This window comes from Micromesistius poutassou, assembly GCF_964030765.1.
Source record: "Micromesistius poutassou genome assembly, chromosome: 1".
Classification (NCBI taxonomy): Eukaryota; Metazoa; Chordata; class Actinopteri; order Gadiformes; family Gadidae; genus Micromesistius; species Micromesistius poutassou.
In genome coordinates, this window is record NC_140271.1 from 17,080,622 (window position 1) to 17,098,163 (window position 17,542).

Genomic DNA, 17,542 nt, shown 5'->3' on the forward strand with positions numbered 1-17,542 from the left:
AGAGCCGAAGTCCAGCTCACCCTCAGAGTCATGGAAAATGACTGGTGGACCAGAAAAGCCAGCGAGATCCAACTTTACACTGATACAAACAAATCTCATGGATTCTATGATCATGTCATCAAATCCATCTATGGCCCGCAGAGGAAAAGCCCAACGCCAGTAAAATCGGCTGATGGACTCACCCTACACAAGCACACACAACAGATCCTAGACAGATGGGCTGAGCATTTTAATACTCTCCTCAACGCCGAAAACCCTTCCAACCAAGACATACTCGCAGATTTCCCAAACATCTCCCTTGTCCATGATCAGGATTCCCCGCCCAGCTTCACTGAGGTTCACAAAGCAGTGGCGGTCGCTCGTCTTTCAAAGAGGGGAAACTCATTTTCGACCTACATCATATAAAATGTCAATTTATGTATATGTAAATGATCCTCTGTTCCTTTTCAAGGAAATGCTCTGTCATACCAACTAGCTGTCTTTTCCAGTGACTTGACCAGTGTCCTCTCAATGGCCAGCAGAGCTAGGCTGCTTAAACGGCCCATTGTGTTGCGGGTGTAGGACTTGAGCCGCTTTAAACAGGAGAAGCTCCTTTCTACACAGGTCGGCAAATGTAGCTCCAATTGTTGCCACTAATGAGGACAGTTTGTAAAGCTGAGGCATTGCACTGTCCTACTCCATGTCTTTAAGGAACACCAATAAATCACACAGCTCTCCCCTGTCATCCTGATCTGAATACAGGACTTGAAGTTTAGAACTCAGGCTCCCTGAATCAAAGTGATGGCCAAATACCAAAACGATATTAAACTTGAACAAGGAAATGTGGGAATTATGTTAAACTGAAGCAAGGAATTGTGTGTATAAGTGTATGAAATGTACGATGAAAAATGTCTAGCAATTTCGCCAAGCAAATATCAAGAAATAGGTTGCAGTTTGTCTTTCGACTCGCTTGCAAAATCTGCGATAGTGAGGACTGAAGAGAGCTCCGGCAACGTTTTATAGTTCAAAATCGCTGTCAATCAAACGGCAACTCAGTCTTTCGCAGACCCTCCAATCATCACGCAGAAGCCCAGCATCCAGGCCAGCCCACTCCTCCATTCACCCCCAGAGACACTGAGCGTCCGTGGGAGGGACATAATCGCAGCATTAGCCAATGACCGTCGACTTTTGACGCACTAAAAAAAGCTGTTCTATGCAGCCCATTGAAGTGGATGGACGCTGAGCTTCAACAGGCAAATGCACTGTGACGCTACGGGAATGTATGAGAATGAAATCGAGTCGGTTGACCTGCGATAAGCAGCTGATTCTGAACGGACTCATCTTCGAGATGGACGTGTTCTGACGCAATTTTAGTCTATGAAATGTTAACACGACAGTATATATTTGACCGTTTAATTTTTACAATTTTAGGGGAAGCTGAGCTTCCCTTGCAGTCTTAGAGAAATCACCACTGTCACAAAGCCATCAAAGGCCTTAAAAACAACAAAAGTCCTGACCTCCTCACCCATCAACTACACCATCTGATAAATGCCATCTGGTCCCCGGAAATCATTCCCCAGGAGTGAAAGGATGCAGAAATAGTTACCATCTATAAGAGAAAGGGTGACAAAGCTAACTGCGGCAACAGCCAGAAAATCCCTATCTTTTGCTGACAAAGTGTGAGCCCGAGTCATGCTCTTCTGCCTAGAGTCTAATTTCCGAAGACATCCTACCAGAATCACAGTGTGGTTTTAGGAGAGACCGCAATACTACAGATTTTGTACTACAGAATTTGTAGTTAGGCAAGTACAAGAAATGCTGGGAACATCACAAGGATCTGTAGCCTTCACGGCGTTTGACACTGTAAACAGGAAACTCCTATGGGGCATACTGGGAAAGGTGGGAGTTCCACCAAAGTTCCTCAACATTGTTAAACTCCACAATGGAATGCAAGCCTGTGTTTGTATTGGAGGCCAGAAATCCTTTTAATGTGGAAGTATGGGTCAGGTAAGGATGTGTCCTAGCCCCTGTCATATTCAACATGTTCCTGTCAGCAGTCACTATCCTATCACACAAAGCCCTGGAAAACACAGATGGCGTTCACATCCAGTTCCGACTGGACGGAAATCTGTTCAATATCTGGAGCCTACAGGCCACCACCAAAATCAGCACAACACAAATACTGGAGCTCCAGTATGCTGACGACTGAGCGCTACTTGCTCACACACCAGATGCTCAACAGCCACTAAATGTGGTAGGTAACCACATACAGTGCCCTTGGACTCAAAGTCAACACTTTCAAAACCCAGATCATTGTGCAACAATCATCCCACCAACCGGAAGTGCCTATCTTCACCATTGACAGCCAGAAGCTCGACAGTGACATCCAGGTCAGCATAGCCCTAGCCTCTTCTGCCTTCAGTAGGCTTAAAAACAGAGTCTTCCAAAACAGAAAACGATACAAGGACCACCTCAAAACCCTCCTGAAACACTGTGACATCCAGCCAACAACCCCGGAGAGCCTGGCTGCCAACCGTCTCACATGGTGCTCAGCCACACCTACAGGGCAGAGCAGACCACTGACACCACGTTCACACTGTACGCGTCCATCAACGGATGACGGAGGGTGTGTCTGACGTATGGGTAACGCGATCTGATTGGCCGACAGATCCATCGCTGCCTGAAAAGTTTAACATTTCTCAACTTTTTGACGCAGGCAACGGAGCTGATGGAACAGATTGACCCACGATGCTTTTGCTTGGTTCACCTTCTCAACAGTAGACTACTAAAAGACTACAACCAAATGTAAACAGCCCCCCTTTCCGTTTCCGGCCAACGAGCAATGAGTCTTCCAACAGAAATCAATGGGATTTACAAAATGCGATAAATGTGCAATAAAACACGACAGAAACTGTATTTCACTACGATACTTGATTTGGAACATCAACGAACACCACTAACCACTTAGTGAGTTGCACATTTCTGAAAACGAACGTTTAGGGTTGTTTTAAGGACAGGTTTGTAAAGGCACGTAGCCAGAATTTCTGAAGCAGGCAGGGGCGATTCTAAATGAGCCAAATACCCGACACAGGACCAATAGTCAGCAAGTGGAGCAACGTCATCATCGAATATGATGAACAGCCATAAGCAGCAAGCAGTAAGTAAGTGTGTGTGTTTGGGTGTTTGCACATACATAAATGTGTGTATATTTAGTGTGTGTATGGATGTGAGAGAGAGCTTGTGTGCAGGGCTGGAGGAGACTGAAACCTGTTTGGTCTTGCCTTATGCATGGTAATAGAATCATATACAAAAATAAACACACACATAGACAAATAAGTTTGCACAAGCACAGACATGCAGAAAATTTGAACACACACTCATACACACCGCCCCACACACACAAATGAGTTGTCCTATATAAGCTCATAAGCCATAGCCATAACTATAGCTGGCTGTTACCGTGGCATGGTTCACTCTGATGAGCTGGGAATTATTGTGATGGTGCACACATGTATTGTGCATGTCCATGCTAGTTTTTTTATTAACACATATGGAGCTGTAGTGGTAACTACATTAGCATCAATGTATTTACGACGGGTACGTGTGTGTGTGTGTGTGTGTGTGTGTGTGTGTGTGTGTGTGTGTGTGTGTGTGTGTGTGTGTGTGTGTGTTTACTGTGCACGTGTGGCTCTGTGTTGATCCAAATACAGGGCAAAGCCTGGGCAAATATGTCAAGTGATTACTTATAGGTATACTGAACACTTGGATACTTGGTCGGGAGAGGACGCTGGCACTGTCTGTTGCCGCTTCTCTCTATGAGCCAAATTTTAGCCAAATTCTAGCAACATACTTTGCTACATATTTATATTGTGTACTCGATATACTTTGTAGCTTTTTTCCACTTTTGCTGGATTGTACTGTGAGTGTTTTTTTACCTGTGTTGTTGGCTACCTGCTGCCTCTGGCTACCTGTTGCGGGCACACCGGCTTGGACTCGAGCTGTTCCTCCGGACTTTCTGCCGCTGCCTGGTGGATCCTGCTGCCCTGGTCACTGTCCATCAATACCAGCACCAATACCGGCTCCTTCCTGGGCAAACAATCCACTGCCCGGGTAGCCATCGTCGGCTGGACGCGGTAGCATCACCCGGATTAGCGGCTACCAACTCCACCCGTCCAGACCCGGCACCTCATCGGCATGACGCTAAAATACTACATCTCGCAACTGCGCAATCTACGAAATTACAGCACTCCAGCCTGTGTCCCAGCCATTAAACAACTTGGACTTCTACGCAGACCCCGCTATATCCATAGAAGCTGCCGCAGAAAGTTTGTTTATTCCCAGTCTGGCCGCTCCATCCCATCCCTCTGGTCCGCACTGTCGCGCTACTGCCGCGTCATCAGAGCGCCGCTGCACCTGGACCTTTCAAAGGTAACACTACGTCACCTCTACACCTCAAACTGGACAGAAAACGTGAAGTGGACTTCAGTCTACTTCGGCCTCTACAGTCCACAACCCCATCAACCCTCAAAATAGAGCTGTTTAATACACAATCTCTCACAAATAAATCCTGTCTTATACAAAACCACATCTTGGATAAGAACATTAATGTAATGTGCCTTACTGAGACCTGGCGTCAGCCGGAGGCCTATTTTGTATTAAACGAAGCCTGACCCCCTGGATACAGTTATTTGGAGAGAGCCCGATGCACTGGTCGGGTGGCGGCCTAGCTGTCATTTACCGCAGTGACCTGAAACTGTCCCTCCTATCCACACTATGTACCACATCTGCACACTGTCATACTCGGACACTTGAACATTCATGTAGACACCCCCTCCTGTCATCCTGCAGCTGAGTTCTTACAATTACTGGACTGTTTTAACCTCACACAGCATGTTGATGTTCCCGCACACAACAGAGGGCACACACTGGACCTGGTCATTACTGACTCTGTCCCCATCACAAATCTGTCGGTGTATGATATGGGAGTGTCAGATCATAAAACAATTTTACTGGAGTTAAAACTGTCTCACCACACCAAACCAAAACGCCAAATTCACTTCAGAAACCTGAAAAGCATCAACCCAGACACCATGACTTTGGACCTCCATCACATCCCCTCTGCAAAATTCACATCAGCAGATGAATCAGTCGACTTCTATAATCGCACCCTAAGCAGTATCCTGGATCTCCACGCCCCTGTTACAACACGAACAGTCACCTTCACACGCACAGCCCCCTGGTTCACCCCAGAGCTACGGACCATGAAAGCGGCTGGGCGCATACTTGAGCGGCGCGCTGCAAAATCTGAACTCACTGTTCACAAAGAGGCCTATCAAGAACACCAAAAGGCCTATTCAAATTCACTCAGAAAAACACGGTCACAGTTCTATTCAAACATCATAAACAAAAATCCTGGAAACTCAAAACAGCTTTTCTCCACCATAAATCATCTCCTCAAGCCACAGACCCACTTACACACTGATATCACAGAAGAGCAACAGCTTCATCAGCTTCTTCAGGACAAAAGGCGACACCATCCGCTCTCTTCTCTCCAGCTCCCATGTCTGTCCCTACTGCCGACCCCCAGCCTGGGACCTTCTCCCATGCTCCGTCTGTCCCTACTGCCGACCCCCAGCCTGGGACCTTCTCCCATGCTCCGTCTGTCCCTACTGCCGACCCACAGCCTGGGACCTTCTCCCATGCTCCGTCTGTCCCTACTGCCGACCCACAGCCTGGGACCTTCCAGCCTCTCTGCTACTTCCCCGACATCTCTGAGCAGGTAGTTGAGGACATCGTCTGCAGGATGAAACCTTCCACCTTACAGCCCCCCAGGACTAAGCTCCATACTACGGGTGATCGGCCTTCTGCTCAGCCGCTCCTCACCTCTGGAAGTCCCTCCCAGACCACCTGAGGGCTCCTCAGACTTTAGACTCTTTTAAGAAAGGCCTAAAAACCTATCTTTTTTAAAAAGCCTTTTCTTAAATGTATTGTTGTGCTTTGGCTTTTAAACCTGTTTTTATCTTGTTGTACTCTGTAGCACCTTGGGATTGTTTTTAACAATGAAAAGTGCTTTACAAATAAAATGTATTATTATTATTATCGGTCTCAGATGAATGGAGAAGTTAAACAGGTGGATGAGATGGTGTAGCACTCAAAGACACCTAAAGCCAATAGCATTGGTAAATACACTCACACATGCACGCACACATTCAGGAACACACACACACAAACACACACACACACACACACATGCAAAAACATGAAGTCAATAAGAATCTGCAGGAAACAGCAGGAAATATGTGTGCATGCGCTTCCCAAACACAAACAAGCAATGATACACAAACACACGCGCGCACACACACACACACACACACACACACACACACACACACACACACACACACACACACACACACACACACACACACACACACACACACACACACACACACACACACACACACACACACACACACACACACACACACACACACACGTTTGCATAGGGAGGAAAGCCCCATCACCTTTTCCCCCTTCCTCATCTCCTCACTCCTTCCATCACCAACCTTCCATTTTGCTTCATGTCCTTCATTACATTCACTCACACACACTCACACACACAGTGCGTTTACATGACACTCAAGAAAGTCGAATTATTGGCTTAGTCCAACTATGATTGGATTATTAAGATGCATGTATACACCTTAGTCGAGCTAAAATCTAATCGAATTGGGTTACTCATAGTCGAATTTAGATAATGCGATTCATAGTCGAGTTAAGCGTGCATGAACGGAGTCGAATTGGATTATGCGTTGAATTGCGTTATGCGCATGCTCGAGATCTTTTCCCGGGGCCGTGAGCCGGAAGTAGAAGGAGACGATAGTCATGTTGTTGTTGTCGCCATCGGAAAACGAGAAACGGCGATTTATTTTAAAAGGTGGCACAGAAGATGGAGGAAGCCGGTGAATTTAGTTACCCCCTATAAGAGTTGTGTCCCGGCCGTGGGAGCGCGCATGGCATGCATTCATTAAAGGTGGAAGCACACAGACACTACGCTTCGATTTCACCCAAGGCTGAATTAAAAGTACATATTTTTCTAAAGCTGGATCATCAACAAGGTTGTAAAATAACTACGATCTTTATTCATTCATTGCGCCACGGCCAAACTGACGGGGGTATTCTCGGATATTATGAATCTTACAGACTCTCACTTACACTTACACACACATAAAAACAAACACACACAACATCTATTGAAATACATTGACCATGACGCTGAATTCCAGATGAATAGCCCAATAGAGTGGTTGTACTGGCGCCTCCTGTGTCTCCTGTGGCAAGACCTTTCCCTTTAGCAGTACCCTTTCATCACCAGATAAATTCTCACTCACCATCCTCATCACATATGCGTACAATGTCACATAGTTGAGTTCACAGTTGTATCCAATAAATGCTCAACCTCTCAACCTTTCCCTGCTCGGTGCATCACAAACCAGCGCCAAACTCATGGCCCAGCGTTTGTGTAAGGCCGTAGTTAGCTAGCTAGTTAGCTAACTCTTGATAATTATATTTGATGCTTGAGAAAAGTGGGATAGCGTAGCATTAAAGTATTTCTCTCTAGTCAATTAATTTGTTTGTTACTTAGCTAATTAATTTGCTGGTTAGCTTGCTAGTTAGTTAGCTAATGCTTAATAATTGGGTGTGACACACAGTTAATTAGTTAACTAGTTTGTTCATTAGTTAGTTAGTTTGCAAGTTAGTTTACGCTCAATAATTGTCCTTGGCGCTTGAGCGGAGCATAATATTAGGCGTTGAAGCCCTGATAACGATCAACCATTCTGTCTCGTCAGGCAGTTAAAAGGCGATGGAGGCATTAAAAAATATCATAGAAACCAGGTTTATGGATTCAACATCCTCCCACTCCCCTGAAACATGTAGTTATGACTCAGATAATGTTTCATCACTATTTAGAAAGAGGGAGGGGGAGAGAGAGATAGAGATAGCAAGACAGAGCTATTGAAAGAGAGATAGCTAGAGAGAGAATGGGATAGTGAGACAGAGTAAGAGGTATTGAGAGAGAGAGACAGAGTGAGACAGAGAGAGAGAGAGAGAGAGAGAGTTATGAAGGAATCTAGATGTTCCTAGGTGATCTAAGGTTCCTTTCATGAACTGAATACATTTCATAGATTTAATTAGATCCATTGTGTGTTTGTGAGTTTGTATGTGTGCACGCAGCTGTTTGTGCGGATGTATGTATGTGTGTGTGCACGTGTGTGTGTGTGTGTGTGTGTGTGTGTGTGTGTGTGTGTTTAACCTCGCTCCAGGCATATTGCTCTCCTGTCCTAGCTTAGCCAGGGGGATATAACTTATATTAATGATTGAGTATTTGTGACGCAATTTCTCTGTCTCTAGGAAAAGGAATTTCCTTATCAGTTCAGATCTCTTGGTAACACAAACGTGGAGCAAGATGGGGCTAGGAGAAAGATGCCCTTACTCCTACATGCTCATTAATGAGATGTATTGGAACATTTACTGGAAGTCGCTTTTGATAAAAGCATCAGTTAAATTTCGAAATAGTAATAGGGGGTGTTCAGTTGGTCACAATCTGTAACCCCACCACTTGGTAACACTAAATCCTACACTGCACCGTAATTGGGTTTCCATAGTAAGTAACCACATTAAGATACAATAGGTCCTCACTTTTTGGTCAAATGTGTTTACAAGGAGCTTAACAAGTGACTTAACTAACATGCATGTGTACTTCCCACTTATGTCTTGGTGTATTGGTGTGTGTGTGTGTGTGTGTGTGTGTGTGTGTGTGTGTGAGTGCATGCATGTGTTGGTACATGTGTTATTGTGTGTGTATCTGTGTTGTGTGGTTGTGTGTGTGTGAGGGAGTATGTGTGTGTGCTTTCATGCGTTCTTGCATGTGCATGTGTGGGCGTACATTTGTGAGTGTGTATGAGTAAGTGTGCGTGCGCTATAGTCAACGTTTCTCAGCAGCTTATTAGTCGGTTATTCAAAGACTTCTGGGGAGCCAAATTGAGGGTTAGACGGTCCTCGGCATGTGCTTCTAGATGACAGGGCAAATATGTCTCAACATGGTTTATAGTTTGACTTTCAAGTTGCCATATAACAATAGTTTAAGGCCCAGATTCAAAGCTTCTCACACTCTCCAGTATGAACAGTACTAGAGCTGCCCAGCACTAGAGAGGTCAACATAAAAGGCCACAGAAGAAGGAGCAGGTTATGAGTAAATCAAATAGACTTGTGAGCAGGGTAAATACTGATTGTGTGTGTGTATGTGTGTGTGTTTGTATGTTCACAGAGTCCATCCCTTCCTTGTACACTACTCCCTCTCTACTGCAAATTAATGAGTAACCTGTATATGAAAAGTATCCACTGACACACACTATACCTGAACTAGCTATCGAGCAAACACACACACACTCACACACACACACACAAACACACACACACACACACACACACACACACACACACACACACACGATAATACATACATTCTTATACATTTCCACCGGGATCAATAAAGTAATGTGAATCTGAACCTGAAATGTTATATTTGGCACAATTCTCCAGTTAGAGGAAAAAGTTCAGAGTGAAGGGGGTTCTGTGAAACTGAAACGGGATGTTATGTGATGTGCACATAAGGAAGGATGTTATGTGATGTGCACATAAGGAAGGATGTTATGGCTGTTAAAAATGGCTGTGCCCGTGAAGAGATTTATTTTCTTTGTATTTGTACCACGTTGGTCATTTTAATGTTGATTTTAAATGCTCTTACACACTTGATTACATTGCTATTTGTATACAATGTATTCATTGCATGGTCTTGCTTTGTGTGCAATACAATGTAAAGTTGTGTTGTCCGTTTTCGAGCTGGTTTGCTAAAGAGGCTAATGTAGCTAACAATAACAACGACTAGCCAATGACATGACACGATCACAGACGGAGGGAAACGCTATGTGCTACGAGACAGGAAATTACGTCACAAGTGCAACTCTGAAAGCTGGGGTCGGAGGCATCTGGAACACACCATCTGACGCTTGTTTAAAGGTCTGACTAAGAATGTGACAGCTCAACACACATCGTACCACAGAAGAAGAAGAAGATGAAGTAGATGAAGAAGAAGAGAAGATGGAAGAGGTGGTGCCGGTGTTCGTGTGTGTGTGTGTGTGTGTGTGTGTGTGTGTGTGTGTGTGTGTGTGTGTGTGTGTGTGTGTGTGTGTGTGTGTGTGTGTGTGTGTGTATTTGGTTGTGAGTATTTGCACAGCACCGGCATGACCTGACATGTAAAAGGCTCCAATGCGGCACTCGCTCCCTCATGCAAAGGAAGAAAAAATACAAAAAGAAAAGAAAAAGGACTTGGCTGGGAAAAGGAGTTGGGAAAGCAGACATTCCAGAGGATAGGGTTGTGTACATTTTGACTGAACAGGGGGCTTAGCGGGCAGTGGGGTTGACTATTGGGATGGGCTGTCTCTGGAGGAGCCCTGGCTGGAAATCAGTGTTAGAATGGGCTGGTAAGTGTTGCTGGAGCCATGCCCAAAGCCAGGGCAAATGGTCTCAGGTGAACTGGATGAATTGGTTGATTGTGACATAAAAGGATGAGAAGGAGAACAACTACGCAAAGATTTAACACGAGACTTAACAGGTTAAGGGATTGAGCAACTTGACTGACTAGTAGGAATACTCAGATTAAGGATTTGAAATTGTGACACAATATTTACACACCCTCTTTTAGGTATCCATTTGGGCTGTCCTGTGGATCGTTTCAACTATTGTCTCTAGAATCGAGACGGCAGTTGATGCTATTAATTCACTACAAGCCAATTGTGCTACGAAGAAGAGGTTTGAGAGGCTGGGGAGGTAGGTGGTGGTGGAAGGTGGGAGAGTGTGGATGATAAACAGTTATAGATGCTGGAGTGACCGCAGAGGAGTGAATCAAGTCGTTCCAAGGGGGTACTGCACCCGCCACAAAGCTTCAATTCAATGATAAATTGAAGACGACAATCATTGGCAGGTGTAAACCTTTCTATTTCTGATCAATAAATGAATAAATAATCAAAAGGCTGCAGAAAATGTATATAATCCATTGATCAAACAGTTATTCCAAGCATTTCTGTTTCTTATTCAAATAAGACACAAAATAATAAAAAGGTATCTGGTTTATTTGATCATTTCACTCTTCAACAATATGATTAAAGAAGTATAGGCATATGCAAAAGGTTGATTATCATATGCCTGTTAATGGCCAATGTGAATAGTTCATGTATATTGATGTGTTATGTGCTTTTATATGACGCAATTGCCGTACTCCTCCACTATCTCCAAGGCCCAAGGGCACGCACATATCTCCACAACATCTACAACAAGGACCAAAATGGAAATAAGTACTGACTTTTTTGTGCTTGATACTTGCTGTTCTTTAAAATGTGCATGGTCATTGCTGTTGCAACCATGTAATTTTCCTTTTAAAGTGAACAGTCAACTACATTAGTTAAAACTAGGCCCCTGTGAAGAAAATGGGTATGGTTCTTACTTGAAAAAGCCTACAAATAGGCTGGAATGCAATCATATATGTTAAGTTTAGTGGTTGTAAACGTTCCTCTCTTGGCATGTAGAATATGTTAATGTAAGGCCTAATATGTATTATATATATATATATATATATATATATATATATATATATATATATATATATATATATATATATGTTGATTTGTTCTTTCTGTGCTACAAAAGTGCTACTTTCTGTGCTACAGTAGAGCTGAGGGTTGAATGTTAAGTGTAAGTTCCGAAGACTGTAGGTCAACACCGTTTTCTTCTGTCAAGCGCTTTTAGAGTAAAGTCATGTAAGTCCATCGAAAAGTATTCACAGTTTTCTGTTGCAGAGAAATCAGACAATATAACCCACTGTACTGTAATGTTGAAGAAACGGCATAATGTAGCCTTATTCAATAGGAAGTGACTAAATAGATGTTAGAAAGAGAGCTTATGCCATGTTCTCTCTTTAAGGCAATAGCCTACTCAATCTAGTGCTCTTTTAAATGAAGCGCGCGCCATCGCCCCGTACACGCGCACGCAGTCCACGCACTCTCCCTAGTCCCAGTCTCACTCGTCCACACGCCATAAGGCATGTATGAAAAATCGTATCCGTGGCCGTGTATAGAAGTCGATATGTATCGTCTATAGTTTCTATAATCTGTGTCTATTTCGTAACGTAAAGAATTGGCAAGTCTGTTCGGGGGAAACCATTAGAACATGAGAAAGATAGTTGAAAAGTTGTATAAGGATTGTCCTACCTGAATATCCAGCTTTCTTCATTGTTGTGACAATACGTTATTTTTAGTGGTATTCTATAATATTCTTGATACAAATAGGCTTTGAGAGGTTTAGTATTTTTATTTTATTTTAGCAAAGGTTTATTATTCCGTGCTCTACGCGCGTTCCGCCGTAGTTTCTCCAGGTGGGTTTCTGTGACCTTCGCCCTTCCTTTCAGATGTACGCGTAGGAAGTGAAGTCAGTCTGACTAGTTTGGCGTAGTAAAGTAAACATCCGTATGTTTCTACCAATAGCTCGGAAGAAGACAATCCCTCGGGAAAGGACACAATCACACCTGCACCCTGGCGCACGCGCAGTCCACGAGCGGGAGTGGTCTCGTGCAGGCTACATAAACTGTAGAACATTCAAATGCGGCTCACGAGAAAACCCGGCTTCGCAATAAGTGCTGGAACAGTAATTCCTTCAATGTTTTGACGCTGCTTTGGCACTGGAGAGACGTCTAGTGGCTGCTGCAACGAACTGCAGCACAACTTTCATTCTACTTAATTTGATATCGACATTTAGTGAAGTCAGTCTGACTTCTGAGTCAATCTATGAAAAAAAAAAGGGCTTAACCCCAAAACAATTGATACAAAAGGTTTTTCAATGGATTCTAGTAGTATTTGGTGTGCTGAATAATATACTAAAAGTATACCAAAATATACCTCCCAGAAAGCCCTCATTTCCAAGATGGCGGCGGGGAGCTTGAAATGGCTATATCTCAAATTGAAAAAATGTTGCAAAGGAATTTTCAACTGATTCTGGTACCTCTGGACATGCTTACGAACATACTAAATCTAGGAAAATACACCTTCCGGAAAGGCTTCATTTTCAGGGTTAGGGTTAGCCCCTAACCCAGGCTTGTGCTGTTCTGATGTTGTGTATGTCTGGTTTGTGAACTCCTGCATTGCGGTGTTGTCTCTGATGTTATGCACTTTGACATGGTCCAAAGGGCTCTCTGATTGTCAGTCATTCCACTTCCATGCGTCATACCACCGGTAGTCTTCAATGACCTCATCAAGGTCGTCTCGATGACAAGATCTGAGCTGAGGCCTGCCCATGACTGGCTGCTGCGACGGATAACATGAAAACCCATTTTGAATTTTATATATATATATATATTTTTTTTTTTGTTATGCTTTGACCACCTCCGTCCGAAATAATCATTAGCAAATGTAATCATAACAAGGCCATAATTACAATATATATGGGGGGGGGGGGGGGGTGGGTGAATAGGGGAGAATAGGACCAGAGAAGAGGAGCATAGGACCAGAGGAGAGGAGGAGCATAGGACCAGAGGAGAGGAGGAGCATAGGACCAGAGGAGAGGAGGAGCATAGGACCAGAGGAGAGGAGAATAGGACCAGAGGAGAGGAGGAGCATAGGACCAGAGGAGAGGAGGAGCATAGGACCAGAGGAGAGGAGAATAGGACCAGAGGAGAGGAGGAGCATAGGACCAGAGGAGAGGAGAATAGGACCAGAGGAGAGGAGGAGCATAGGACCAGAGGAGAGGAGAATAGGACCAGAGGAGAGGAGGAGCATAGGACCAGAGGAGAGGAGAATAGGACCAGAGGAGAGGAGGAGCATAGGACCAGAGGAGAGGAGGAGCATAGGACCAGAGGAGAGGAGAATAGGACCAGAGGAGAGGAGGAGCATAGGACCAGAGGAGAGGAGGAGCATAGGACCAGAGGAGAGGAGAATAGGACCAGAGGAGAGGAGCATAGGACCAGAGGAGAGGAGCATAGGACCAGAGGAGAGGAGAATAGGACCAGAGGAGAGGAGAATAGGACCAGAGGAGAGGAGAATAGGACCAGAGGAGAGGAGCATAGGACCAGAGGAGAGGAGCATAGGACCAGAGGAGAGGAGAATAGGACCAGAGGAGAGGAGGAGCATAGGACCAGAGGAGAGGAGAATAGGACCAGAGGAGAGGAGGAGCATAGGACCAGAGGAGAGGAGAATAGGACCAGAGGAGAGGAGGAGCATAGGACCAGAGGAGAGGAGAATAGGACCAGAGGAGAGGAGGAGCATAGGACCAGAGGAGAGGAGCATAGGACCAGAGGAGAGGAGAATAGGACCAGAGGAGAGGAGAATAGGACCAGAGGAGAGGAGCATAGGACCAGAGGAGAGGAGAATAGGACCAGAGGAGAGGAGGAGCATAGGACCAGAGGAGAGGAGAATAGGACCAGAGGAGAGGAGGAGCATAGGACCAGAGGAGAGGAGAATAGGACCAGAGGAGAGGAGGAGCATAGGACCAGAGGAGAGGAGCATAGGACCAGAGGAGAGGAGAATAGGACCAGAGGAGAGGAGAATAGGACCAGAGGAGAGGAGCATAGGACCAGAGGAGAGGAGAATAGGACCAGAGGAGAGGAGGAGCATAGGACCAGAGGAGAGGAGAATAGGACCAGAGGAGAGGAGGAGCATAGGACCAGAGGAGAGGAGGAGCATAGGACCAGAGGAGAGGAGCATAGGACCAGAGGAGAGGAGAATAGGACCAGAGGAGAGGAGGAGCATAGGACCAGAGGAGAGGAGGAGCATAGGACCAGAGGAGAGGAGAATAGGACCAGAGGAGAGGAGGAGCATAGGACCAGAGGAGAGGAGAATAGGACCAGAGGAGAGGAGAATAGGACCAGAGGAGAGGAGAATAGGACCAGAGGAGAGGAGAATAGGACCAGAGGAGAGGAGGAGCATAGGACCAGAGGAGAGGAGAATAGGACCAGAGGAGAGGAGGAGCATAGGACCAGAGGAGAGGAGGAGCATAGGACCAGAGGAGAGGAGAATAGGACCAGAGGAGAGGAGGAGCATAGGACCAGAGGAGAGGAGAATAGGACCAGAGGAGAGGAGGAGCATAGGACCAGAGGAGAGGAGAATAGGACCAGAGGAGAGGAGGAGCATAGGACCAGAGGAGAGGAGGAGCATAGGACCAGAGGAGAGGAGCATAGGACCAGAGGAGAGGAGAATAGGACCAGAGGAGAGGAGAATAGGACCAGAGGAGAGGAGGAGCATAGGACCAGAGGAGAGGAGGAGCATAGGACCAGAGGAGAGGAGAATAGGACCAGAGGAGAGGAGGAGAATAGGACCAGAGGAGAGGAGCATAGGACCAGAGGAGAGGAGGAGCATAGGACCAGAGGAGAGGAGAATAGGACCAGAGGAGAGGAGCATAGGACCAGAGGAGAGGAGGAGCATAGGACCAGAGGAGAGGAGAATAGGACCAGAGGAGAGGAGAATAGGAGAATAGGACCAGAGGAGAGGAGCATAGGACCAGAGGAGAGGAGAATAGGACCAGAGGAGAGGAGAATAGGACCAGAGGAGAGGAGAGGAGGAGAATAGGACCAGAGGAGAGGAGGAGAAGTGACTTAAAAAAAACTGTAAACACAAGTTACTTGTTGTTACAAGGTACATATGCAAATAGAGAATTTAAAAATACTTTTTCCATAAACCTTGGCTACCATATCTGCAGTTTTCTTCATATAACAATGCATATATTTATGTTTACATTATTGTGGTTATTGTAAGTTATTAATTCCTAATCTTTGCCATTACATACAATGAAACAAAAAAAAAACAGAACACTATTAGACTTCATTGTAAAAAAAGAAAAAAAATTCATCCCATGTGTTAATGATTTTTTAAATGGGAGGATGATGTGTTGGCCTAGTTCGCTAATGTGCCAGGCTTCCAGGCTGAACTTAATTTAACCTGCCACACAACTCGTAATTCTGCGAAGAAACAAATAAGCTATTTATTCAGTGTTCTGACTTCAATGCCTATAAATAGCTTGTTAGTTTAATTTGGATGGAAGGTGATGTTGTGGCATTGTTGGCTAATGTGGCTGGCTGATAATCCAAACTCTCCTGGTTCAAATACAGCTGTGTACTTTTTTTTTGCAGAATAACATAGTTCACAATCACTAATTGAGATTTGGTTCCCCCCAATGTTGACTCCAGGTCTGGTTGTAGCGCACGCAAACATCCACGTTTACAAGATCAACTGACGGCAAGATAAGCGCTATGAATGGTATCGTGGCTCCAAACGGGAACTATTAGGAAGAGAAGTGCGGACAGGAGGAGAATATTGTGAGCAGAACTGTAAAAAACTGTGGACCAAAGTGGACCACGGTGAACTGAGTCCTGGTACGTGGTGGTTCTTATCATGGAACTACAGTCTCCCAACTTCTCCTATTTCTCTATTGAGCTCCCCTCTGCCTATTAAGCCATCCACCTTCATTCAAAATCCCATTGTTAAGTCGTCCCTAAAAATATGGTCTCAGTTCAGGAAAAGTTTTGACCTCGGCCAAACCAGTATTTTTTCCCCATTGTCTTCTAATCATCTCTTCCCATCATCACTTATTGATACAGAATTTAAACTGTGGCATAGAGGTGGCCTTGTTTTCTTTGGTGATCTTTTTATTGATGGTGTGTTTGCCTCTTTCATGACTCTAGGTAAAGACCTCAATATTCCCAAATCTAATTTCTTCAGATATCTACAGGTGCTCAATTTTGCCAGAAAACATTTTCCCTCATTCCCACAAAGTCCTACCAAGGGCCCAATTGAGTTCTGCTTGGACCTTAATCCCTCTATTAAAGGTACAATCTCCAGAATATATAACGTTATCCAGAATATAAGCCCACCATCATGGTTGAAGACTAAGTCTGCATGGGAACAGGATATTGGATGTGAGTTACCTGATGACACATGGCATCACAGTGTACGATATATAGTACATGGTTCATCTTTCAGTATAAGGCATGGTCTCATTCAATTTAAAGTCCTCCATCACCTTCGTCTCTCCAATGAAAAATATGTTCTGGTCATGTCCATCTTTGGTTGAATTTTGGACGCCTGTTTTTGAGTGTTTTTCAAATATTTGTGACATTAACATTGATCCAAATCAATTTGCAGCTATTTTTGAAGTATGTCCTTACCAAACTAGCGTTACCACCTACATATCAATCTTTTACAGGACCGTAATCCAGATTTTTCTGAATCGTGATTATAATTGTTATTGTAATGTGACTGTATTGTGACCTATTGATGGCAGCAAACTGATTCTTGGATGTTTAATTTGAGTTATTATTACTATTGTTTAAATTTATTTTTGTATGTGGGGAGTAGTGATGGGTTGTTTGCAAACAAATCAGTTCAAATGAACGACTCTTTAATAAGAACGAACCAACCTGATTCCACGTTTCAGTTCTCTCTCGTTTGTCTTGTTCGTATCG

General features: G+C 44.6%; 1 protein-coding gene across 1 annotated transcript in view; it reads right to left on the bottom strand.

Moving 5' to 3' along the window:
* The window catches only part of LOC311374872 (septin-9-like), a 99,060-nt gene extending 86,523 nt beyond the window's left edge, over positions 1–12,537 (bottom strand). Inside the window, exon 1 of the mRNA XM_084488144.1 lies at positions 12,306–12,537. Within this exon, the coding sequence (XP_084344270.1) occupies positions 12,306–12,327 (22 nt within the window). The 5' untranslated portion in view covers positions 12,328–12,537. The remainder of the gene's footprint in view (positions 1–12,305) is intronic.
* Between the last annotated feature and the right edge of the window lie 5,005 nt (positions 12,538–17,542).